This window comes from Staurois parvus, unplaced genomic scaffold (assembly GCF_062004578.1).
Source record: "Staurois parvus isolate SC_StPar_1 unplaced genomic scaffold, SC_StPar_1.0 ptg000420l, whole genome shotgun sequence".
Lineage (NCBI taxonomy): Eukaryota > Metazoa > Chordata > Amphibia > Anura > Ranidae > Staurois > Staurois parvus.
In genome coordinates this window covers 4,535,722-4,563,242 of record NW_028318216.1, presented here as the reverse complement: position 1 = coordinate 4,563,242, position 27,521 = coordinate 4,535,722, and the positions used below count along the sequence as shown (strand labels likewise).

The following is a 27,521-nucleotide window of genomic DNA, read 5'->3' as shown; positions in this document are numbered from 1 at the left end:
CTGACCAGGCCATTTTCTGCATTACGGCGCTGTGTTACTTTAACTGACAATTGCGCAATCATGCAACGCTGCACCCAAATGAAATTTATGCCCTTTTTTCCCCACAAATTGAGCTTTCTTTTGGTGATATTTGATCACCTGTGCGTTTTTTCTTTTTTGTGCTATAAAAAAAAGACCGACAATGTTGAGAAAAAAACTATATTTTTTTACTTTTTGCTATTAAACATGTCCAGTAAAAAAAAAAATGTAAATCAAATTTCATCATAAATGTATTCTGCTACATGTCTTTGTTTAAAAATATCCCAATATGTGTAATTTACACATCAATATTGTACTTTGTTTTGTTTTCAGGAATAAGATTGTTGATGACAGTGCCAATGCTTAATAAATGTCACGAGTAATGACTGTAAACTGCATCTCAGCTCCAACGAATTTTCTGAAATATAAGAGCCAAAACATGATCTTTCCCGCTTGGCATTGGTGACGACAATTGTCTCAAGTTAAAAAAAAATAGGAGTAATAAAAGGGCACATTTTTGGCAAAGCCGCCAAGTAAAACGTGCTTTGTCCAGACAAGCTGCCTATTGGGCAATGCATATTTTGTTTTTATCTCTGCCGAGTAATTATGGATTTCAATATTTCAGTGAAGGTCAGACCCTGTAGTTTAATTATATAAACAGTAATAACCCTGTGGTTGCCAGTTCACGTGGGAATGAAAAACGACCTTTTAAAAAAGGAGGGCAGAGAAAAGTAAGACAGATGGATGGATATATTTGAATAAAATATGACTGTCTGAAAACATTATGTATACTTCAATAATGTAGCTCTCATTTGTAGTGGACTAAGGGCTCATGTACACTGCAGCTGATAAACTGACGTTCAGGAGCTTTTCTGCGTTTTTTTCAGCAGCCCCTGAACTCTCCCTAATGTTTTCCTATGTGTCCATGTACACATAGTCGTTTACAGTCGATTACAGGCAGTTGAGTTTACAGTCGATTTTTGAACGCACCAAACTTCAGGAGTAGATTTTATCAACGTTTCAAACGCCAAACACTTGTAAATGTGTGTAAATGTGGTTAACCGCATTTATAAGCGTTTGCGTTTAGAAGCGTTTTTTTAACTGTTCCATATCCAGATGTTGTCCAGAGCCTTTTTTCATCATCAGAAATGCATGCAAAGTGTTTTCCATGTATTCAAATGGACCCAGTACACCAGTGCAGTCAGTTCCAGGTTTCCCGTGAAGGAAAAAATGGTAGAACGCAATGCATTATGCTCATGATGGGATCCATAGTGAATACAACCAGAAAAGATAGGTAAGCTCAACACATACGGATCTCTCTGCTTCTGCTCTCTCTATTTCTCTCAAAGTGTCTGAAATAGTTAATTTTGTACTGTTTTTCAGTGCATTCTGGGCATTTCGGAAGGTCTCCTGAGTTTATCTTTAAAAAACGCTTCTAAACGCAAACGCACATAAATGCGGTATGCAAACGCGGCTAAACAGACGTTTTTTAACCTACGTTTTCAAGCAGTCAGTTTCCATCGTTCAGAAGTGTTTTCCAAACGTCCCATGTACATGGAACCTCTGAATGTACCTCTCTCTCCCATTCAGAGGGAGAAAACAAGGGGGGAGGGCTTCGCAGTGACTGTCAATATCACTGGGATATTCAGTCCTCATGCACACGGGACGTTTTGACAACACTGGTAATGTTAGCTGTGTAAAGTCACGTTAAAAATGTGAGTTTTTCAGCTTTTTTTTAGCATTTTTGCATTAGTGTTTAGCAGCTTTTTCTCGCGTTTGCGTTTTTTAGCTTTTTTTTTACCAAAAAAAAAAATTTTTTTGGGTCAAAAAATGTCCAAAAATGCCGGTTTGTTGCATTTTTCAGCATTAGAGCATTTTTACAGCAAAAAAAACTCCTCTAGAAACCACTAGTCCTGGGTTTTTTTTCCAGCCAAAAAACGTCCCAGCCAAAAAACGTTGATTACAGTCTATGTGTGCATGGACATATAGGATAACATGTTGGGGGGTTTACAAGCTATAGAAAAAAACGTCAAAAGCCAAAAACAGCAGCTGTAAAAATGTCAAGTGTGCATGAGGACTCAATCAGAGGCATTCACAGCGATCATCTGACCCGGAATTGGAAGTTAGAACCCGGGGCTCTCGCTGACATCCCAGTCTTTGGACAGGTACACAAATTAGTGGCTCCCATGGAAAGAAGCCCAGTCCAGTGGAGCTGTTAATTTGCGTACGCTCGGCGCCAAGGGGTTAAAGCTGAATAACAGCCTATAACGTCAGTGTTGCTCAGCTATACAAACTTCTGCTCTGTACTGAAATTCTTTATTTCAATTTCACTGCACACTGTTAGCTTCTTGTTCATTAGAAGCTTCAGCAAGTCAGATAGAGTGTGCCACATTTCCTGGCTGGAGGATGTCTACTTCTTCTAGTCCTTTCCTTCAAAGCCTGACTGTTCTGCCCAGCTAACTAAAGTACAAGAAAGGTGGCTGGTTGATATCCTGGACCTCTCTCTAGATGACTGGAAGGAGGTGAATGCCTCATATCTCGATACTGTTATCTCTGCTAGGGACAAGCTCATACAATTGAGATACTTCCACAGACCGTATTATATACCTAAGCGTTTATTACTTCTGCGCAAACGCACCACCCCTACATGCCATAAATGTGAGTCAGAACAAGAGGACTTTATGCATGTGGTTTGGTCGTGCATTAAGGTCAGACGGTTTGGGTCTGAGATTACTGTATTTACTTCATTTTGATCTCCCAGTGTCTGTAGTCCTAGAGTGGTGTCTCTTCATGGGGTTTTTGAAGATATTGAATTGACTGCTAAAGCTAAATGAATATTGCTCTATTACTCCAGGAAGACCATTGCATTGTACTGGATATGTTCTGACCCCCTGCACATCAGTTTGTGGAAACGTTTAATAATTTAGAACCCACCACTTTATATGCTAACTTATGAGGCAAGAGGGTGTACAGGGAGTTTCCTAGACTCTGGGGACCCTGGCTGGACACAGAAGACACCAGTGACTCTCTTCTACATTTGGTCTCTGACCCCATACCTTAGTTACTCTCTGTTTTAAGTCAAACCGTCCCCTCTGTTCTAGCTACTACCCCTGTTTGGGCTGGAAGTCAGAGTGCTATTATGACTTTTGGGACAACTACGAACATTGTACCCTTCTCTTTCTTTTAGTAACTTTTTATAGTGCTAGGCACCTGGATGGACACACTCAGTCTAATAACACAAATGTGTGCAGTATTCTTCTGTCCGATTGCTTACTTCTCTTTTTTGTTACTTATTTTCTTCTTGATTTTTCTGGTTGTGCATATACATGTATCTATTTGTTGCTGCAGTATGTGCAGAATTTATAGGCTTTGATACTTCAGAGCTTTGACAATTCCCTTTGTATATACTGTTTGCTGAATAGTACTTTGGTACTGTATTGGCTTGACAATATAATTTGTATGTGCATTATTTTCAATGAGCTAAGTTAAAAAAAAAAAAAGCCTGACTGTCCATTGCTTGTCCCTTCCAGTTACTGGATTTCAGTTAAACAAACTGCAAGATTTTGCACACTTTTTGTTTTAGCTGATGTACACTGAGTATTCAGTTGGGGTTGGGCTTTAACACAATATCACCATTTTTTAAATATGTTGTATAGGCACGCGATATGGGACTCTGCTGCCAAATCCTCTTGTTGTGTTGTATACAAACAAAATATATACAAGGTGTTGATGCACTGGTATAATACTCCCGTAGTACTTCACGCAATTTGCCCAAGTACATCTGATAAATGCTGGAGATGCGTGGATGGAGTGGTTACATTGTCTCACATTTTTTGGTTTTGCCCATGGATTATGGGACATTGGATTATGGTTCAAAGGGTTTTGGAACAAGTACTCAATATTGCTCTCCCCCTAGATCCACTTCATTATCTTCTGAGCCTACCCTTTAGTGATATTCCCAAACCATCTAAACGGTTGGGACTGCACATTTTGACAGCTGCTAGAAGGGTGATACCGCGTTTTTGGAAGTCGGTAGACACACCATCGCGAAACCATTTCTTAGGAGCAATTTCTGAAATAAGGGAAATGGAGTATCTCACGGCCCTAGTAGGTGAGCATTCTGGTATTTTTCACTTTATTTGGGGGGCATGGGATTATTCTCCTTTTGGTAGATTCTCTTCTTCCCCTCCTCTAACATCCCTCCTATATAATCTGGACTCTATATTATAAACAAAATGCCTTTGACAAATATTGCAAATCACTGTAGTTTGAAGATATGCAGGTTTATAATGATTCATGATCTCAAAAATGCTATTTGACATGCTGTTCATATATATTCATGTTTTTCTTGACAGTGCATATTTTTGAATTGATGATAGATTTCTGTCACTGTAACTTTTTTATACATTGTGTTTCTGTTGAAAATGTGTAATGCTGTAATAAAAATCTACAATTGAAAAAGAAAAATATGTTATATATATATAAAAGCATATGAGCTCAAAAATCTTTTTCCTATGGTAAAATGTTGGAAACTCAAGTTACTGGTCTTGAGCAAGGGTCATCCACTAATGGAACTCCTGCTTCTTTATTTGACTTTTAATTCCTTGTTCTCTTTACATTTATAGGATTATCTTTTGATCCCAACAAACCAGTATCAGATGGATTCACCCTTATGGCTAATTCACAGGCTGAGATGGAGGAATGGGTGAAGGCTGTCAAAAAAGCAGCTGGATTCCCATCAGGAGGTAATTATACCATGGACATAAGAATATATTTTAACTATATGGTTTGCCTATTTGCTCTTAGTTTATGGCACATTATATCTTTATCATCAATGCTTCAGGAAAGATTGTGTGTGTGTGCAATATTATCAGGTCCCTGAATATACTCAGGTTCTGAATTACTAAAATTGGAAAGGCTGACAATTCCCAAACAGGGAATTGTTCACACAATGCACAAGTCAAATGTGGTGACCAATAATTGAGCATGCCGACATGTGCAGATCTCAACAATAAGCCTGAAGGCATAATTGAAGATTATGTTGGCTATCTAGAGTACATGAAAAAAAGAATGTCAGACAGGGAAATTCCGAAAAGAGGCAGAAGAAATTGACCAAAGGTGCAAGTTGGGCCGCATTGCAAGGAGTCCACGTTGGTCCCAGTGGAGGGAGAAAGTAATCAATACTTGGGAACAAGATTGTCATTCATCACAGTAGATGGCCTAAAAAGAACTTTGCACTCCCAAAACCCCTCAAGTTTGCCCTGTGCAAGTATCTCATAAAAGATTAAAGACTTTGGAATGAAGGATTGAAAAGAATGCAAAGATTCTGGAAATATTTTGGACATCTTAGAAAACAGGGTTGGCTTAGAAATGACAATGGAAAGGTCATATTAATTCAAGTTTAATTTAAAAATCTTTTTTTTGGAATTTTTGTTATCTTATATTAAGATTTAAACTAAGTGTATTTCCTTCCAATATGACCTTGAGGGAGACTGAATATTTTTTGCTGTAACTTTATCTAGGAATACTGTATATCTGAAGATGGAAACTATGTGAGGAACTTGTAGGAACTGTGGAGTCTGATTAAAGAAATCACCTACAGAAAATTTTTTTTGCACTGTATCTTTTAATATAGTTATCAGCAAAACACAAAAAGGGGAAAAGCAATTTTGAGTCACAGTTAGGGATCGGATTTGAGTTTGTGGCCATGTAGCAGTTGGGCAGTTCACCCACACGTCGATCCTCTGGCTGCTGTAGCCTGAAGTCATTAATTTAGTGGCCATATTACTATCACCACTAAATGAATGACTTTCCACTCCTTTCTTGCTGGGCCACTGTCCACTTATGATCTAGCAACCAAGTATGCTGTGCAGGCCAACTGTCTGCATCCTAACAACAGATGATGTTATTGGATGCCACCAAATGCACAGTCATATTATTAAAGGTACTAATATAGCACTGTCAATTTACACAGCGCTTTACATATATTTTGTACATTCACATCAGTCCCTAACCCTCAGGGGGCATACAATCTAAAGTCCCTAACTTTCATTCATACTGGAGCCAATTTAGACAGGATCCAATTAACTTACCAGCAATTCTTTGGAGTGTGGGAAGAAACCCATGCAGGCACAGGGAGAACATGTAAACTCCAGGCAGGTGGTGCCGTGGTTGGAATTCAAACCAACGACCCTAGTACTGCCAGGCAGTTAGTAGCAATACCTCATACACATTGGTGGTCAGTAGAAATGCCTCCTATACATTGGTGGTCAGTAGCAATACCCCCTACACATTGGTGCAGTTACTGACTTTGGACTTGGTCTGGTGGCAGCAGCATGGTCCTGGTAGTGGCAGAGCACTCATGTGAAAAGGCAGTTACCAGAGTCTCACAGAGACTACTAAAGACTAAGGAATCCATCTCCTCTAGCAACAGTATAAAACCATATAGGCATGGTCTTTACAATGGGTAAGTGACTAATTAATAAAAGATAACTAATACATTTTGTTGGTTGATCAAGCTTGTCCATCTATGAAGCTACCTGACATGGACTAGTGCTTTGCGTTTTCCCTTCTTTCACAGAAGCAAAAAAGGAGCTGGGACAACCCTTAATACTCTTGGAAAAAAGAAGGTTGAAGTGGTTTTTATGAAGTTGATATATTTTCTAATTAAGCGATATATACCAGATTTTGTGTCCTTTAGCCATTTTAAGGAAGTCTTACAAAAATAAAGAAGCTCATAAAGTTAAGAGCCTAGAGAACTCACCTAGTAGTGGAGGTCATGAGATTTTTGCTTTCAATATGTCTCAGCACAGTAGCAATGTGTTCTGTACTATCTTCCTCTTTGCGGGCAAAGTAGCCAAGTGCTTGCTCCTCATACTGTTTGCAAGCCTCAGTCACTTCTTGGTATTGATTATTACCACAGTAATACAAATTCTGCTGAAAGCTAGGAGAAAGAAATCAATGCAATAAAAAAAACACATTACTCACTCGTAGTCTTTATATAGACAGTCACCAAGTGGATGTACTTACAGTGTGGTACATCATAACAACCTTTGATGTTGTGCAAAAAAACATTGATGTGGTGGCTATATGTTTGGGCATTTGAGAATTTTGTTCAGTAAATGTCTAGCGTACTGAACTTTGCTTGGTTTTGTCATCACTAGTCACAATAATATAGTCACTACTAACTATGAATGGCTTCAGTCTTCTTTTCTTTTGTGTATTCTTTTGTTCAGCATTCTTTTGGAAACCACATTTAAAAATGCCATGTATGGAAAAACTTCACTCAAAGCTATATTATTAATAGCACATAGGGGAAAATTTACTAAAACTGGAGCACTCAGAATATGGTGCAGCTGTGCATGGTAGCCAATCAGCTTCTAACTTCAGCTCATTCAATTATGCCCCGTACACACGATAAGAAAATCGTCCAAAAAATTTTGCGGAACCACTGATCGAACGATTTTCTCTTCCTTGATGAGCAGAATGTTTTAACCGATAACGATATTGTGAACGAAAAAATCCGGTTGAACAACAGTGAAAAATGTCATTTCGCATACGAACGGCCATTTTTCTATGCGGTGGTATGACGATCGTACAAAAAATATCTATCAAGTGCTATCACGCATGAGCGGAAGCAGAAGATGACCCAGATGTTTATGTCCAAGGAATCTTCGTAAGCACGAACGAAAAATCCAAATGTTAAAAGTAGATTGGCCTAATGAGATAATGAAACCAGAATGATGCATATTATATTTTATGTATCACTATTTATCACTATGTATATAGATAATGTAATAAACTATAGTATGTAAACAGAGGTGTGAGCGCCTTAAACATAAAATCAAAAGCTGCTTTGCACAAAAAAGCCAATATCACCCTGGATCATAAATAATATAAAATAAACGAAGTGTAGCGCTAAAATAATTAATAAGTAGATCAATAAAATCAATAAATTAATAAATCAATAAAATCAATAAATATCCCATCTAAATAAATGATAAGAAGTTCGGATATAAATGAGGTCAAGTTCCGATAAAAGATCAATAAGTAAGATATAGGTGACTCTTGTGCTCTGTTAACTCTGGACCCGGTGACAGTGCAATAGTGGTGAAGGTAATGCGCACTCACCGGACGCGCATGTAAAATGCGCCTTATGTTATTAATCCAGATGTCATCAGATAGGAAAGGGTCAGGAACTAGAAGGTCTTCCCTCAAAGGGATGGTGGGTCATCAGACAAGATGCTAAAAGGATTAATACAGGTGGTCCTCGTCCTCTGGGGCTCCCCCTTTCAAGAACCTGATAGTGCTCCCTGGGTATGCAGATATCCACTATAGATATGATGATCCGTCCTGAAGCAGTGGGTCTGGCTACATTTCAGCAGCTCCGCCTCATGTAGATGTAACACCTGGAGATCTTAGAGAGTACTTCACACCCCACAGGGGCCATTCTCCTCCCCTCAGCCTGGAAAAGGCGTGAACAGAGAGCAGGTCTGCCTGAGGGAAAGCTGGAAGGGACAGGACAGACAACCGCTCCCACTGCTATCAATCTGCCCAGTGAAGAGGGAGACAGTGGCAAGAGCTTCTGCTCTCATGCACATTGCTGGATTGGATTGGTCTCAGGGAAGAAAAAGGAGGGGCTGGTTGGATCCTGCAGCACAGAAGGTTTTTACCTTAGTGCATAGAATGCATTAGGGTAAAAAACCATAATGAGTGTTACTAAACCCACAACAGTAAAATCAGTCTGTATATGCAGTAAACCATGCTTGTTATACTCACTGTGGAACCTAAGGGGTTAATCCTCTGCATTGTGTAAAAAGGCTATTTGATCCTTTCTTCTCTGCCGATCCTCTTGTTGAAATGACCACCTGATACAGACTGAATCTGTATCACATGCACATGCTCAGTTTGGTGTGTATTGCTCTCTGCTCTGCCCCTCCAGCTCTCATTGGAATGCTGGGCTGTTCAGGGGGTGGGAACAGATGGCTCAAGCTCTCAGCAGTGCACTGAGAGGCTGAGCCAACTGCTGGTCAGGCATCTAGGCAGGGGTGTATTTACCACAAGGCAAACAAGGAATTTGCCTAGGGTAGCATTTTTTTGGGGGGGGGGGCAGCAGCATTTTTCAGGGGGGCAGCATCATTTTTCAGGGGGGCAGCGCTGTCTCCCGAAAGAAGGAAAGGAAGAAAGGACACACGCAGCATGGGGACCAGGTGGGATCTGAGAAAGGTTGTGAACTGCTTGGTGGTGTATGCAGAGCCTGACTCTTGTTCCTGGGGATGTCCGGAGCTGTGAATGTGAATGTCTTATCTCTTGTCGGGGTGGGGGTTGCCAGTGTATTATTATTATTATTATTATACAGTATTTATAAAGCGCCAATAGTTCGCTCAGCGCTGTACATTACAAAGGGAGACAGAACATGTGACAGAACAATACCAATACAATGCAAAACATGAGGGGATCAAGGGCCCTGCTCTTTTGAGCTTACAATCTAGGAGGGAGGGGGTGGTGGCACAGGAGGAGATAGCTGTGGGGGATGGAGTGGTAGGAAGAGTGGAGGAGGTCGGCAAGTTAGCAGGGGGTGGGGTAGGCTTCCCTGAAGAGATGGGTTTTCAGGGTGCGCCTAAAGGAGAGGAGAGTAGGTGATAATCTGATGGGTTGGGGCAGGGAGTTCCAGAGGATGGGTGACACCCTGGAGAAGTCCTGGAGGCGGGCATGGGAGGAGGAGACCAGGGAACTAGAGAGAAGGAGGTCTTGTGAGGAGCGGAGTGTGCGTGCTGGGCGGTACTTGGATATTAGGTCGGTGATGTAGTTCGGGGCAGTATGGTGGACAGCTTTGTACGTCAGCGTTAGGATTTTGAATTTGATCCGTTGCACAATCGGAAGCCAGTGGAGGGATTGGCAAAGGGGGGTGGCGGAGACAGAGCGGTTGGAAAGGTGAATGAGTCTGGCAGCCGTGTTCAGGATGGACTGAAGAGGGGATAGCCACCGGTGAGGCAGGCCAGTGAGGAGGGAGTTGCAGTAGTCGAGTCGTGATATGATGAGGGAGTGGATGAGCTGTTTAGTGGTTTCTGGGGTTAGGAACGTGCGGATTTTGGCGATGTTGCGGAGGTGGAGTCTGCACGAGTTTGTTAAAGATTGGACTTGGGGCTGGAAGGATAGGTTGGAGTCCAGAATGACACCCAGTACTCTGGCCTGCAGGGCGGGTTTGATGGTAGCGTTGTTGGATGTGACGGAGAAATCAATGGGGGGTGGTGTCCGGGCTGGGGGGAAGACAAGAAACTCGGTTTTGGAGAGGTTCAATTTAAGGAAGTGGAGCGACATCCAGTCTGATATGTCACTCAGTAGGTGTGTGATTCGGGCTGAGACCAAGGGGGTGAGGTGGGGGGTTGAGAGATAGATTTGTGTGTCGTCGGCATAGAGGTGGTAGTTGAAGCCGTGAGAGTGTATGAGTTGGCCAAGGGAGGAGGTATAGATGGAGAAGAGAAGGGGCCCGAGGACAGAGCCTTGAGGGACCCCAACAGAGAGGGGGAGTGAGGGGGAGGTGGTAGCATTATAGGTAATGCTGAAGGAGCGTTGTGACAGGTAGGATGAGAGCCAGGAGAGAGCAGAATCTCTGAGGCCGAGGGAGTGTAGTTTTTTGAGGAGGAGGGGGCGGTCGACTGTGTCAAAGGCCGCAGAGAGGTCAAGGAGTAGGAGCACTGAATAGTGGCCATTAGCTTTGGCGGTTAGCAGGTCGTTGGAGAGTTTGAGTAAGGCAGTTTCGGTGGAGTGTAGGGGACGGAAGCCGGACTGTAGGGGATCGAGGAGGTTGTTGTTGTTGAGGTGAGAGCATAGGCGGGTGTAGACAAGGCGCTCGAGGAGTTTAGATGTAAATGGGAGCAGGGAGATGGGTCTGAGGTTGTTCGGGTCATTGGGGTCCAGGGAGGGCTTTTTAAGTATGGGGGTGATGTGTGCATGTTTCAGAGGGGAGGAGAAAGTGCCTGAGGAGAGGGAGAGATTGAAGATGTGGGTGAGGGAGCGTAGGATGGAGGAGGAGGAAGGTCGTAGGAGTTGTGAGGGGATAGGGTCGAGGGGGCAGGTGGTGAGGCGGGCATCAGAGAGGATCTTGGAGACTTCCTCGATGGTAGTAAGGTCAAAGGTGTGGAGTGTTGGGGGAGCTTCAGTATGAGGATGTAGGGTGGGGTGGAAGAGGAGGTCAGAGCAGTGGTGGGGCTGTGGGAGAGGGGTGATGAGGGGGTAGCTGAGTGAGGGTGAAGGGGGTTGGAGAGAGTTTGAGCAGCGACGAAGTCCCTGCGGGTTATGTCGAGGGGGAGGGGGGATAAGGGGGTAGCTGTGTGAGAGGGGACGGGTTGAGAGGGTGTGTGAGTTGCGGCAATGTCCTTGCGAATTGTGTCAATTTTGTTTTTGAAGTGATTGGCAATCTCAAGGGCAGTGAGTGAGGTGCTGGGTGGAGGTGGGGGTGGAGAGAGTAGAGAGTTGAAGGCAGAGAAGAGTCGGCGAGGATTGGAGGAGAGGGCCTTGATGAGGGTCAAGAAGTAGGCCTGTTTGGCAGCATGGAGGGAGGAGGTGTAGGTGTGGAAGGCAGATTTGTAGCGGATGAAGGCTTGTTGGGATTTGGTTTTGCGCCATAGTCGCTCCAGGGCACGACTTTGTCGTTTGAGGGTTTTGGTGTGATCAGTCTGCCAGGGCTGGAGCGGTCGGGGTCTGATGTTGCGTGTGGTTAAAGGCGCTAGTGAGTCGAGGGCTGTTGAGAGCGCATTGTTGTAGGCGGTCAAAGCCAAGTCGGGGCAGGACAGGGGGAGGATGCGGTCGTGGAGTTGATCAGCTGCAGAGTGGAGGGAGGCAGGGTTAAGGTTGCGGAGGTTACGGCTTGTAGTAGTGTGACACTTGGAGGGGTAGGCATTGGAGGACGAGGAGATAGAGAAGGTGATCAGGTTGTGGTCAGAGAGAGGGAAGGGGGTGTTAGTGAGGTTGTGGGGAGCGCAGCGGTTGGAGAAGACAAGGTCCAGGATATTTCCGTCGGAGTGGGTGGTGGATTGTATGCACTGTGCAAGTGCAAAGGAGGAGGTTAGGTGGAGGAGACGGGCTGTGTCCGGGTTGTCGAGGTTGACAGGGATGTTGAAATCCCCAAGAATTATGGTGGGTAGCTCAGAGGAGAGGAAGAAGGGTAGCCAGGAGGAGAAGTCATCCAGGAAGCGGGGTATGGATCCAGGAGGCCGGTATATCACAGCAATCTTCAGGGGGGTTGGGGAGAATAGTCGGAGGCAGTGGGCCTCGAAGGAGGAGAAGGATAGGGAGGGGGGGTTTGGGAGGACTCGGAAGGTGCTCTGCGGTGACAGGAGCAGACCAACCCCACCACCTTTACGACCGTTAGGCCTGGGTGAGTGGGTCCAGGTGAGACCTCCGTAGGAGAGTGCAGCAGGGGAGGTAGAATCAGTGGACTGGATCCAGGTTTCCGTGATCGCTAGGAGGTTGAGGGAGCGGGAAACAAAGAGGTCGTGGATGGCGGTAAGCTTGTTGCACACCGAACGGGCGTTCAGGAGTGCACATGAAAATGGGGGGGAGATTTTAGGGAGCAGGGGGACAGATACTAAGTTGTGGGGGTTGCAGTAGGACGTGGAGGTGGGAGGGTGTTGAGCGGGTGAGGGAGGTGGAGGGCCAGGATTCGGGGAGATGTCCCCCGCGGCTAGGAGGAGGAGAAGGGTGAGAAAGGTGGCATGGGAGCGGGATGTGCAGGAGCGTGAGAAACTCCTAGTGGAGGTGTTGGGGTCAGTGGGAGAGCGGAGTAATAGGAGGAGGTGGTGGGTGCCATAGAGGGGTGAGGGAAGCAGCGAGGACACGATATACAAATGTTTGGGAGGGGCAGAGGGATATAGTGAATGGATTTTGGGAACGGAGGAGAGGAAAATGAGAAGGAGGAGTGGAAGAGACATTTTGGGGAGGTGAAGAGAGCAGTAGTAGGGAGATGGTAGCAGTGAGGGGGAGATGTACAGGTTGTGAGGTGGAGCAGAGGGGTAAAGAAATGAGATTTGGGAACAGAGGGTAGTAATATGATAAGGAGAAGAGGGGTGTATTATATAAAGGTACACAGAGTGGGACTCAGGCATGTAAGAGGTTTCCCAGGGTGTTTGCTTGCAGTCTTCCAGCATGCAGTAGAGCTTCTTGCTGTTGTTGTGTCTTCCTGCTGCTTGAGTTCTCCTGCTTAAGTTCAACTGCTGTGTTTAACTGCTTCTTCTATGCACTCGTTCAAAGCCGCACTCAATCTGAAGCAGCACCCCATCAGAGACTGTGCCCCCCATCAGAGATCTCCCCCATGAGCTGATCTAAATTTATAGGGAGATGCTCAATGAGCATTCAACTCCATCCCAATTAGAAGCTGATAAAGATCACATGAGGAGTGGGGGATGATTCTCTCAGGAAACAGACACCAATCGTAAAACGGGTGCAGCTGAAGGTGAGAGCTGGTCAACATATACAAAAATATAAATACACCAATTGTTCTGAATATAGCAGGAGTCAATGCGTTTTGGAGTTAAGAGTGGAGGTAGGAGAAAGGTGCATTTACCCAGGAGGAAGGCAGCAGGAGTCAATGCGTTTTGGAGTTAAGAGTGGAGGTAGGAGAAAGGTGCATTTACCTTATCTCTTGTCGGGGTGGGGGTTGCCAGTGTATGGGGGTGGTGGTAGTGGCAGGCTCTCTCGGGTGGGCTGGGGTGTTGGTCAATAGGGGGAGCCAATTTTTGTGTTGCCTAGGGCAGCACGAAACCTAAATACACCACTGCATCTAGGTAGATCCTGACATTATTTTTGGGAACCCTGCAGAGCCTGTACTAGCTTTGTGATTTCAGCAGACAACAGACTTTAAAAAAGAAAAGGGATAGAGAGAGAGGTGCCAAACCACCAATAGTGTAGCAGATTTTATTAAATAAAAAAGAGCATAAATGCAGTAATTATGCACTCACAGATATTGCTGGTAATGAGCATTGAATCAAGCTCCAAATGTTGACATCAATCTAGAGTCCACTCCACATCAGTGCCACTGTCAGGAGTGCTGTGAAGCTGAAGTAGGAATTCTGCTGGAGACCAGATCTGTCAGAGAGCTGTCCAAGTAGCTGTCAAATGTCCAGGGTGCTGTGACCAATCAGAACGCATTTAGGAAGCCAATTCACACCTCCTACATCCGCCTGATTCAATGTGAATTACCAGCGATATCTGTGAGTGCATAATTATTGTATTTTATACCCTTTTTTATTAAATAAAATCTGCTACACTATTGGCGGCTTGGTGCCTCTCTCTCCATCCCTTTTCTCTTTTGTAGTACTTGGGTTCCAGCCTGGTCGGAAGGCAGCCTTCTCCAGCCAGCTGTGTTAGCAACAAACTAATTAATTACAACCTTACCTCCAGGACAATGCCTGGCCTCATGTGGCGAGAGTATGCAAGCAGCTCCTGGAGGATGAAGGAATTGATACCATTGACTAGCTGCCATGCTTGCCTAGGGCTGTGGATAAGGGGGTACCACCAGTCCTTATGTATGGGGGCCAGCAGGGGAGCCCAGGCAGCTGGGTGAGTGAGATGTGGGCAGGGAGGGTGATGGATGTGGCAGGGGGGAATTACTGGAAACCATCCCCTGTATGGCTATCTCTGCAGCAGCTGAAAGCTGTCTTCTTCTCCTCTCCCTCCCTCTGGCTTTCAGCTGCTGCAGAGAGAGCCATACAGGGGATCGGTTCCAGTAAATGTTTTCCGCCACACCCTTCACCCTCCCTGTGCACCATACATTTCTCCCTGATGCTCCCTTGTGTGCCCCTACCCCTGCAGTGCTGCCGGCTTCCCTCCTCTCCTTCCCACCAGCAGCTGCAAGCACACATTAGGATCCTTTAAGATGGAGAGTGGGGGGAAGGGTCCAGTAAATATGTCACATTTACCAGTCCCTTCCTTTCCTAAATGAACACAATGAGTGATCGGTACCGGTCACTCACTGTGCTCATTCATAACTGTAGCATAGTAAACTGTGTTTTTTGAAGGGGGCCCTGTCAGGTTGGTTGTATGGTCCCATGGTTTCTTTCAGCAGCCCTGCGCTCGCCTGCCCTAAATCCAATAGAACACCTCTGGGATATATCATGTTTCGGTCCATCTGACGCTGCCAGGTTACACCTCAGACTGTCCAGGAGCTCAGTGATGCCCTGGTCCAGATCTGGGAGGAAATACCCCAGGACACCATCCGTCATCTCATTAGGAGCATTGTCAGGCATGCATACAAGCATGTGGGGCCATACAAACTACTGAGTACCACTTTGAGTTGCTGCAATGAAATTTTGGCAAAATGGACTAGCCTGCTGCATCATTTTTTCATCTATGGGGTGTCTTTGAATTCAGTCCTCTGTAGGTTGATCATTTTCCATCCTTACTTTCCTAACACATTACCCAGTCCATATCATTATTGATATCCAGCATGATTATCCCCATTGAGATCTGATGTGTTTTCAAAGTGTACCTTTCATTTTTTTTGAGCAGTGTGTGTATAAATATATATAAATTATGTTTATATTTTAAATGTACATAACAGTACACACAAATTGTTGATGGTTTATTACCTATATGCAGTTTTGTAGATCCAAATGCTGATGCCCTCTTTTTTTCTTTTTCTAAAATTTGATCACATTATCTCTGTTCACAGCTGCATAAGGGGTTTGGAAAAGTGTGAGTGGAGCCTGCAGGGGGTGTGTCAGCAGAGGCAGAGAAACAGCAGTACACTGGTCTTTCCAATGAATGACTGTGCAGAAGGGCATTATTATTATACAGGGTTTATATAGCGCCAACAGTTTGCGCAGCGCTTTACAAAATGAAGGTAGACTTTACAGTTACAATATAATTTGGTACAAGAGAAAACAGAGGGCCCTGCTCATTAGAGCTTACAATCTAGGAGAATGTTAGCACAAGTCTGACCATTGGAGAACAGGCAGGTTGTGCTTCCAGCACAGCCAGAAAACTGACTACAATGGGATGGACGGGCTGCCATGTCTAGTGTGGTCAGCTTGAAATAGGAAAGCAGGGTGACTGGCTAGATCATCAAGGATTTCACACAAAGAAAGAAATACAGAGAGAACAAGACACTTTTTAACATACAGTAAGTACATGGTACAACAGATACATATCAGGAATATGAACTGCTAGGGTAACAAACAATTTAAAGTGGAACTTCACCCCAAGGGGAAGTACCGCTTGTTTCCCCGCCCCCCTCCACTGCCACATTTGGCACTTTTTGGGGGGTTGGTATCTGGTTTTGACAGGTACCCGCTCCCACTCCTGGTCAGGTTACTGTGGCAATGTTTGGCCCATCCTCTTTCCCCCCCAGCAGCGTTCTGGGACACATCACAGGTCCCAAAAGACTGTGGGACTGTTCATAAGGTGCAGTGCAATTGCAGTTGGAAGCCAGCTGTGAAGCTGGAAGACTTCACTGCCAGTTTCCCTAACCTGAGATGCCAGCGTCTGCACTCGAAGCTGAATGAAAAATTGGCTCATTTGAGGGCATTGCTGGATCCCTGGACAGGTAAGTGTCATTTTAAAACAGTCATCAGCTACAGTCTTTGTAGCTGCTGTCTTTTAATTTTTTGGGGAGCCCGTTGCTCCTCTTTATTCTTCATTCCTGGACAGTTGCCACATATGACCTCCTAAAATACTGTGTAAATGTTTCACAACTGACAACACTTAAGAGTTTGGCAAAAGTAACACATGTAACATTTACAAGGTGCAATGATTTCTGGTATTCTCGAGCACCTTATCAACTGTGATCCATACTCTGAAGTGCCTCACTGTACAATATTAGGAGACTAAATCTGGCAATACATTACACAATTTTCTTATACAATTATCCCTTAGATTTACCAAAACTATATAATATGAGATCAAACCTAAACACTTTCAATTTGTATGCTATCAGGCAAGCCCTGCACTACATAGTTGAAGGTAAATGTAAAGGAAATTGAATAAAAAAATTGTATAATGTATGGCAAGCCTTAACCATTAGCCGCCCGGCCAATGGCCGTTTGGCGGCTTCAGATGTGCTCCTCCATTCCGGGTGCACGCCATTTGGCGTGCTCCCGCACATGCGCCGTTTGCGCTAGTGCAGAGCGGCGCAGCAGTGCGATCTGTCGGCGGCCGTGCACCTCAGACACGGCCAATGACAGATCCGAGAACCGGCTCCCGTTGCTGGTACCATGTGACCTGCTGTGACCAATCACAGCAGGTCACATGACAGTTGTATACATGGATGGCTTCATTCATGATGCCATCCATTGTATACTAGTGCCTAGCTGTGAATGGTCACAGCTAATCACATGCACATGTCATGTGATTAGCTGTGACCAAATCACAGCTAAGCACAAAAAAAAAAAAAAAAAAAAAAAAAGCTGAATGAATCGATTTCATTCAGGTAAATGCTTGCTTATAGCAAAGTAATTCTTTGCTATAAGCAAATTGTGTAAAAAAAAAAAAAAAAAAATACTGATCACTTCCCCAAAGTAGTACAATGTTACTATGGTAACATTGTACTATTTTGGTCATAGTAAAATATTAAAAAAAATCTTAAAAAAAATAAAACAAAATGTAATAAAAAATTAAATATAATAAAAAAATAAAAAAAAATAAAAAAAAAAATATATATTTTTTTTTTCATACTGTCACCAGTCAGTGTCCCTGACCACAGCCATGCCAGTTATATGATGATGCTGTACTGCACTGGTGACAGTATGTAAAAAAAAAAATTGTGAAAATAATTTTTTTCATTTTTTCATTTTCGGAAAAATTATGACAAAAAAATACAACTTCAAAAAACTCGCCATGCCTCTTATGAAGTACGTCGGACTGTCTACTCTGCAAAAAGGGGTCATTTGGGGAAATCTGTACTATTCTGACATTCTTGGACCTCAAGAAATTAGATTGGCCGTCAGTACTTCAGGATTGATCAATATTCAGATCTATACCATAGTTTGTGAACTCTATAACTTTCCTACAAACTAAATAATACATCCTAATTTGGGTTATTTTCACCAAAGACATGTAGCAGAATACATCTCGGCCTAAATTTATGAAGAACAATTATTTATTTGTAAACTTTTATAACAGAAACAAAGAAAAATGTGTTTTTTTTTCAAAATTTTTGGTCTTTTTTTGTTAATTTAGCAAAAAATAAAAACCCCAGCGGTGATTAAATACCACCAAAAGAAAGCTCTAGTTGTGTGAAGAAAATGATAAAATTTTAGTTTGGGTACAGTGTTGTATGACCACACAATTGTCATTCAAAGTGTGAGAGCGCTGAAACCTGAAAAATGGCCTGGGCAGGAAGGTGTAAAATTGCACGGTATTGAAATGGTTAAGCAGGCCATAGATGATATGATTTTCTTTCCTTCCACCAGGTGAAGCTAATCTCACCCTTGGAGCTATTTTGTTCTGGTGGGAAGCCTTGCCTCCTGGCAGAACACAATGATCACTGCTAGCGGCCATAGCCACTGGCAGTAATTGCATATTAAAAAATCTGACAGGCTGGTTGTACTGAAGTTGATTGGTTTATCTTCAGTACAACCAGCCTGCCCATAGATGGATCAAATATCGTATGGTCCCTGCAGAACCAGCTGAGATTTGATGCATTTATGGCCGGCTTTACTGTCTCTTGACAAACAACATTCCAAAGACATGATTGTAATAACCAATTTCTGAATAAGAGACATTCTAGCAAATAAACCTGTTTTTATGTAAAGAATTTAACATGAACATATAAGCACCTAATATTGAAAGTTAATCGTTAGTAAAGGATATAATTATTTTTCCTCATTATAGGTAAACTGAGTAAAGCTGGGTACTCACTGTCTGATAATTGGCCTGTTCAACAGATTTTCTGGCTGACTTTCGGTCAGTGTGTATGACGGTCTGTCCAACAGAAGCTGGTCTAATGACTGTCCTAAGCTTAGTACACACAATCAGAAAATCGCACTAAAAATACGGCTTTCAAAGTGATCGTACAATAATCTGACCATTAGTACATATATGAAGGGGCAAACACAAAACTTTTTCTTGTACGATACCATATCATACGATTTACGTTTAATCCGTACAGTTGTCATTCGAAAATACAATACAAATAGATTACATCACTTCCGAATTTCCTTTCTGTCATACAAGATTTTTTGGAACTTTAGTAACCTCTTCACTTTCGATACGAGACCAGCATGCAAATAAAAAACCAGATGACCATTTGTTCGATATTCTCATTGTGTGTACGGAGCATTATGGGACATGCTGGAAAACCAGCACTTGATCAGTGCTCACAACCAATGGCTGATCAGGGTATTCTGGCAGGGGGGATACAAGATCATCACATAGCTCCCAACTGTCCCTGATTTGGAACAAAGTCCCTCTGTCCCTCCTTTCTCCTCATCTGTCCCTTATTTTCGTCTGATCTATATAGCTGAATATAAAATGCATTTTTTAGCTTTTAAAAAGTGATTCCCAGTGCTAAACCTTTCATCCAATTTCTAAATTCCTGCATTTGTACATTTCAAAAGCCAGGAAAAGGAAAAGCAGTGGTGAAAAAAAGCACTCATGGGTTTAACTAATCATTTTTTTTTGTGATTCTCCTTTAAGAGTGTGAGTCCTATGCCTACATACTTTTGCTAATAGGTGTCCCTCCTTCCCATCTCAAAACGTTGGAAGGTATATCACTTGTGTTGGTACGCAATCTGTCAACTTTTTTTTATTCATCCCATTGGGTTGAATAAAAAAAGATTTGCAGTATGTACCGGGATAAAGTGTTGTCATTCTATGAGAGAAAGTGTTTGTGGATATAGTTTGCTGGTATGATTTCAATGAAAGCAGAACACAATAAAAAAACGTATGCTTTTTTGACAATTCAGAAACATGTACAACCACCTATTTGCTAATGAAGCTTTTGAATTTCAATACACTTTAGCACAGCCTGCTAACCAGTCTTTTTTAGGCCACCTTCCTCTCTCTTTAAACTGAAAACCTGAAACAATGGTCTTATGCTCACCTAACACCCACTCCATCCTTTACCCTCTAAACCTGCGTAGGAAGCGTCTTCAGGCAGACCACTAAGTTGTGACCATGTTTAAAACGAATGTGATAAGTGAAAATAATCTATTTGAAATGTTTTTAAAATGTTACTAGGTATAGTTTGTAACTATACTTTGTATGTCTCTGGGTCAGCTTTATTAAATATGAAATAACATCATGACTATGTAGAAGAGTGCAAAATAAATACATTAGAGTCACCAAAGGACCTTCAGATACATTTGAAAGAAAACATACAATTGTTTCCATATAGAAACAGGCCATTATTGTTTAGAGTCAAACTTCTTTTGTGTCTATGATTCCCAATAAAAATGTGTAATAAAATATAATAATAATGTCTATGACTATAAAATCTGTCTTGGAATTTCCCTGGTCTATGTGTTAAAAGTAGCTAGAGATGACTGTCAACTAAGTAAGACAGCAAAGTATTGTGTATAACAATGGTATTGAATTACATTTCACCAAGGTCCTGGCAGTAAAATTTGCATGCATCAGAGGTCCACATTTCATGTAGGCCCCTGTAGTGCACTTTTGTGTGTGCCAAACCACGTATTGCTGCGGAGTGATTTTGAAAAAAAAAGGGTCGGGGACTTCTTCAGGTTTCTAGCAGGTAGTGCTGACCTACCCACAACGTGTGCACTAAATGCACATGTACAGATCTGATCCCCACTAGACATCACAGTCTCCTCCTCATTCACAGCAAGATCCCTCTTGATGAGTGTCCTCAGCATCCCCTTTACATCACCCCCCCACCCCTTTCACAGTAGTGTTCTCACACTCACTTGACATCAACCCCCCCAACAGTACTGTCCTCTGCCCCTTCACTGAAGAGTACTCTGCCCCTTTTTACATCATCCCCCCCATTACTGTCCCCAGACCCCCCCATATTACTGTCCTCAGCCCCCACATTACTGTCCTCAGCCCCCCTCTATGTTACTGTCCTCAACCACCTCCATGTTACTGTTCTCAGCCCCCCCAAGTTACTGTCCTCAGCCCCCACATTACAGTTCTCAGCCCCTCCCACTTTAGTGTTCTCAGCCCCCACACACCACAATCCTTAGTCCCCCACATTACTGTCCTCATCTCTATCACATTCAGTTCTCAGCCCCCTTCACACTAAGCCACTTTAACCCCCCCCCCACTGTCCTACCTTACACAGACAGTGATTGACAGACAGTGATTGATTGCTAGGACTGCAATTCATCCTAGCAACCAATAACTTGCCTGTTAACCTCAGGCATCTCCCACCCTCCATCCAGAACTGTCCTACCTCCTGCTGTCAGCTCTGTGAGGATGACCTCGAGACAGCTGGGGGAAGAAAAGTCTCTTAAATGGTGGGACTGCATGGGTCCAGATGGGACAGTGACTTGGTCCGCCATTTAGTAATGCCTGGTGTATAATCATGTACTTATTTTTGAAGATATACTGTAGTGCTCAGCATTATGTTCAAAACTGGTCAATGGACTGCAATGCCTGTCCTAAGGAAGCAGGTAATAATTTATTTACTAATAATACCCATGTAGGACTTTATTATTGAAGGTATATGTGAACCCTCACGTTCCATGTCCTGTTGTGATGAGTTTGAAGTAGAAAAGTAGGGTAGAAGGATCACCAGGGATTTCACACATTTTGATACAAGTACATGGTACAACAGACACATATCAGGAATATGAGATGCTGGGAAACAAACACTTTAAGCTATTTTACCCTGATATGCCTGCCACGTATGGCGTAGCAAGCAACTGTAATCCAAACTGATGCTTTCAGCAGTGTAAGCTAAGGATTTAAGAATATCATGCAAGCGATTTTACACATTGTAACTAAAAAATGCAAATGATAACTATTTGATAACTATCTTTATTCCAATCATGTGTGCCATGTATATAGTAAAGATCTCAGAAGGATATCACAATGGTTTACACTGAAACTACCACTCCTTATTGACTGTTTTCTAAGAATGATTTTCTGTCATAATGGAAAATCAGTTTGTTAGATATATGCCAGTTTATCAGTCATTTACAATGAGGGACCCAAACTGATTATGACTGAAAATTTTAAAATTAATATTGAATTTTAGGACACTGCTCAAAAAAATTAAAGGAATACTTTTTAATCAGAGTATAGCATCAAGACAATTAAACTCCTGGGATATTGATCTGCTCAGTTAAGTAGAAGGGGGGGTTGTTAATCAGTTTCAGCTGCTTTGGTGTTAACAAAATGAACAACAGGTGCACTAGATGGGTAACAATGAGAAGCCCCCCAAAACAGGAATGGTTTTAGTGGTGGAGGCCACTTACATTTTTTCCCCACTCATCTTTTTGTGACTCTTTTTCACTAGTTTTGCATTTGACTAGGGTCAGTGTCACTACTGGTAGAATGAGGCGATACCTGGACCCTATAGAGGTTGCACTGGCAGTCCAACTCCTCCAAGATGGCACATCAATACATGCCATTGCCAGAAGGTTTGCTGTGTCTCCCAGCATAATCTCAAGAGCATGGCGGAGATTCTAGGAGACAAGCAGTTACTCTAGGAGAGCTGGACAGGGCCGCAGAAGGTTCTTAACCCATCAGCAAAACTGGTATCTGCTTTTTTGTGCAAGGAGGAACAGGATTAGCACTGCCAGAGTCCTTCAAAATGACCTCCAGCAGGCCACTGGTGTGAATGTCTCTGACCAAACAATCAGAAACAGACTTCATGAGGGTGGCCTGACGTCCTCTAGTGGGCCCTGTGCTCACTGCTCAGCCCGTAGAGGTCGATTGGCATTTGCCATTGAACACCAGAATTGGCAGGTCAGCCACTGGTTCCCGGTGCTTTTCACAGATGAGACCTTTGCAGGCTAGACAATGGCATCCCGACTGTCATTAGGTATCAAGATGAAACCCTAGACCCATTATCAGACCCTACGCTGGTGCAGTGGGTTCTGCATTCCTCCTGGTGCATGACAATACCTGGCCTCATGTGGTGAGAGTATGTAGGCAGTTCCTGGAGGATGAAGGAATTGATATAATTGAATGGCCCCCATGCTCGCCTGACCTATATCCAATAGAACACCTCTGGGATATCATGTTTCGGTCCATCCGACACCACCAGGTTGCACCTCAGACTGTCCAGGAACTAAGTAATGCCCTGGTCCAGATCTAGGAGGAAATACCCCAGGATACCATCCGTCATCTCATTAGGAGCATGCCCTGATGTTGTCAGGCATGCATACAAGCACATGGGGGCCATACAAACTACTGAGTACCATTTTGAGCTGCTGCAATGAAATTTCAGCAAAATGGACTAGCCTGCTGAATCATTTTTTCACTTTGATTTTTGGGGTGTCTTTGAATTCAGTCCTCTGTAGGTGGATAATTTTTAATTTACTTCAAACTATGGGTCATCCTTATGTTCCTAACACATTACCCAGCCCATATCAGTATAGATATCCAGCATGATATTTTTCCCCAGTGAGATCTGATGTGTTTTCAAAGTGTTCCTTTAATTTTTTGTGAGCAGTGTAGAATTATTTGATGTATTGTAGATAAAGGCTCGGTTTGCACTGCCGCGACTAGGGATCCGACTTGTGAGAATCCAAGTCTCATGACATGTGAAATCCCATGTTAGTCAATGAGAGCTGTCTTAATTAGCACTACTGAAGTCACTCCAACTTTTTTGTTCCTGTATTACTTCAAGTTGACTTCTCTACGACTTGTCTCCATATACTTTAATAGAAGTCGCCTCAAAGTCAGATCTTCATTTATATTGATGTGATTTGGATCCAACATTACAGGAAGATTACTTAGGCATTCCCTGAAAGTTGTTTCAAAGTTGCTTCAAAATCACTTCAAAGTATTTGTTGTTGCAAAATGTATTGGGATCTCCCATTTCGGGGATCTCAACAAACTTAATGAGGCTGATTCATATTATCTGTGTCTCTACCCTATGGGCCATTGCTCTTCATTGGAAGTCACCAGAAGTGCCTTTGTCCTCTGTTTTGTGAAAAGTTGATATGGTTACGCTCATGGAGCGTATTCAATATACATTGCTAGATAGGATGCAATTGTTCAACAGATAATTGGATGGTTGGAAGACATTTTGGCATTTATTGTTAGAATGATGGGTTATCATAGACTTATTGGCATTACATCTTTGTTGGTTGTGTAGTTGTGCAGTATATCTTACTGCCTACCTCATTCATGTACTCGAACTTTCTTTTTCTATGATTCTGTTTTATAAGACAGTTTTTTTTACTTTTGTACCTTCTTCTTGATGTATGCTATGCTTCATGAAATGGTGCTGATTTTGTTGTCTATCTCCTAATAAAATCGTTTGTAGAAAAAAAAAAATCACTTCAAAGTAGTACTCAAGTTGCCTGGCAAAGTCGCAGTGCAAGTCGTACGACTTTCAGGTAGCAGTAGTGTGAACCGAGACTTAGAGTGCAATATACTATTAGAATACTGTACATCAAGCAGGGGAGATGGAAAATCCAGTAAAAAATAGCCATTATTTGATCATAAGAATACTAATATCTGAATTTTTCTTATTTCTTTATTTACCGTATATCCAAATCTGTTAAAGTTCTGGCCACCCATGGTCATATAAGAAACTTTGCAATTTTTTTGTATGAGTGATAATAACTTCCATTCAGAGTGTTTCCTTTTCTGTGTTTCTTTTTTTCTAGCCTTTTTGTTGTTAATTTCTTTTTTTTCCACTCCTTCTCTCGCTTTAGCCCCATCAAAAAGAGCAGCGCAACATTTTTGACCACTAAAATCACAATGTGCCCCTTAAAAAATATCACCTTCAACCAATACAATTTATCCATGACAAATTCAACATTGTAACATAATTGGTATTATTCTCTTGTATGTTGCATAGCCATCCACACATGTGTACCTTGTGATTACACAAATAGTCCTCAAAATAAGTCCTTTATAATAATCAAATTATATCTACTGTGTCCTCTTTGGCTCTTTCTCATGCAATTTCTCAGGTGAGTTCCACCACCATTCACATTGTGTGCTCACCTCAGATATATTGACCTATCAAGTAACAAAAGGTCACCATTCGTCTTCCCCTTTTAGGGATCTCACCCACCTCCTCATGGTACCTCCGGATATTTCATCCTGGTCACCTTCTCAGCTCTTGTCAATAGGAACAAGCATACACCTTAATACCCTTCTGATAACTTCTCTGCTCAAAAGGAATGAAAGATTTTTGTGGTGTTTTTCCCATAAAAAAATAGCACTAAATGAAATAAAGAAAAACAGTCACCACCATAAAGTTGATAAAACATTACAGGTGTATTTAAGATAGAGACCTCAGTGCCATCTCTCAAGCAATCCGGAGGCTGCTTCTGGATAGCGTGATGACATCACCAGGCTCCGCCCAAGGGGCCGAAAATGTTTACCAGCACTCTGATGGGGCTATATGGCTGGATGTGGGAAACACATTTTAGTGTGAGCAGCAATGTATAAACAAACGGTTAATATTATTGCACATTGTTTATTGCAAAGCACTATATAGGACTGTTTATGAATAGTAGGTTGCACATAGAATATTTTGAACACAATTTGCCTTCTTTCTGTTTCTAGGAGGTCATTCCACATTTAAGAAAAATTATACATCCATGTGCCACCTGTGGCGGGGGGATACTTTGTCTCTCCATCTGGTGACTTTATTGTATGTAAGAACATGGAATCCTAATTTTTTTGTTCTTCCTTTTAGTGCTTCACTATACTTACTTATGTTTTCATATATCTATTGTGTAAAAGCAAAAATAAGGATGAAAAAAATGTCTTTCCACCCAATGTTGGTTAGAGTGGCTGGAACTATAAATTAATGTGCTAGCTACTGCTGTGTACATTATATGTTGATGACAGGCACATGAAATTAATAGTAATCTTGCCCATAACATCAAACAGTGTTGTGCTATTAAGGAGTTAACAATTAGCATGTAACTGTGAAATTTCATAGGGAGGGGGCAGAAATACTGGTTTTCATCCATCCCTTTAAAACAAAGGGAACCTTTTGTGCAATCGGCAAGTATGGGCAGGTCCTAGCCCAACATCCAGAACAAGCTGGAGACCAGCAGCCTCTCACTGACAGCTCAAGGCACCTGGGAACTAGCAGGAGCTGTGAGTGGTCTCCCCACTGATAATAATATGCCTCAGTGTCATAGGAAGATAGGATGGGATTTGAGCTGTATCCCAGCTGTGAAGACGAGATTGATTTGCCTTAAACTTAGACGGAATGTCAAACTGCATCATAAAGGTAGGGATCACCTATATATATATATATACATGACATTTGTTAGTTGCGTTTTTATGTTGCAACTAGGTATTTAAAAGCATTTACATTTAGCAAATAGTCTGTACTAATATGTCTAGTCCAGAGGTTTCTGGCTACCAGGTGATTGGATGAAGTGGTTTTACCCAAGAGTAGAGCTTGGAGTACCATTTTTACCATCCCAGATCTCCATTATCATTCATTCCTATTCAAATACTGATGAGGCATTTAATACATGGAACACTTTAACTAGTGAAGATTAGGAGGAAATCTGGATGAATTCAAATATTTATTCAAATATAACAAAACTAGAGTATAATTTGCCTAGGGTTTAATAATTAGCAAATAGTAATATGCATGTTGTTGACATCACTTTTTATACTTAAAAGTCCGAGTTTGCAGATTGCAAACAATTCTGTTTAGTCTGCTTAAGCTGCAGATTTTGTAAAAAGAAGGAGTGTGTTTGAAACAGCTAATGAAGCAGATTATAAGGATACTATTATTTTTTTTAATTCATTAGCAAACAGAAAAATTCACTTTAAGAAATACAGCCTGGTCTAAACCTGGCCCAAACTCATGACTGGACAATGAAGGAGCAGGATCACATAGACAATATCATCCCTGCCTCCTATTAGCGTATTCACTAAGCTAAATTATATATCCTCCATTAACTCATTGCTGTCCTTCCCTCTCCCAGAGTCCCGCTGTGTAGGTGGGTACATGATGCTCTGTGTATATTTGCCTGGTATTTAACTTTACTGCTAAACATAAATACGCTTGAAAAAGCAAAATTATCATGAAACAGATGTAGCACCCCCCTAGGTGGGTGCTAGGATTAGATAGCTAGAATTAGTTATGCTTTTGATAGGCAAATTTAGTTGTCCCTCTGTACGCAGAGTAGCTGTATAAATTGTTAGGGTAAAGCATAGTTGGCTCACTGTACTGAGTGAGCTGTGATCTTTTAGTGATGTCTGCTCTGTGTGCTCAAGTGCTGCTAGTCTGCCTAGCTTCCTCTGTATCCAGGAGACTGCAGAGGTTTCTGGGTAATAGGTGTGGAGCTATGCAGATAGCAGCCTGAATACGCTCACAGGAGTCTCGGCCGCGGCACGCAGCTCTGAAGGAATGGCACCGGTATATCGTTTCTTCAGAACGCATG

General features: G+C 42.4%; 1 protein-coding gene across 2 annotated transcripts in view; it reads left to right on the top strand.

Moving 5' to 3' along the window:
* The window catches only part of ARHGAP25 (Rho GTPase activating protein 25), a 230,216-nt gene that overhangs the window by 166,540 nt on the left and 36,155 nt on the right, over positions 1 to 27,521 (top strand). For both annotated transcript variants that reach the window (XM_089687212.1, XM_089687213.1), the window contains exon 4: positions 4,644 to 4,763. In XM_089687212.1, the coding sequence (XP_089543338.1) occupies positions 4,644 to 4,763 (120 nt within the window). The remainder of the gene's footprint in view (positions 1 to 4,643; positions 4,764 to 27,521) is intronic.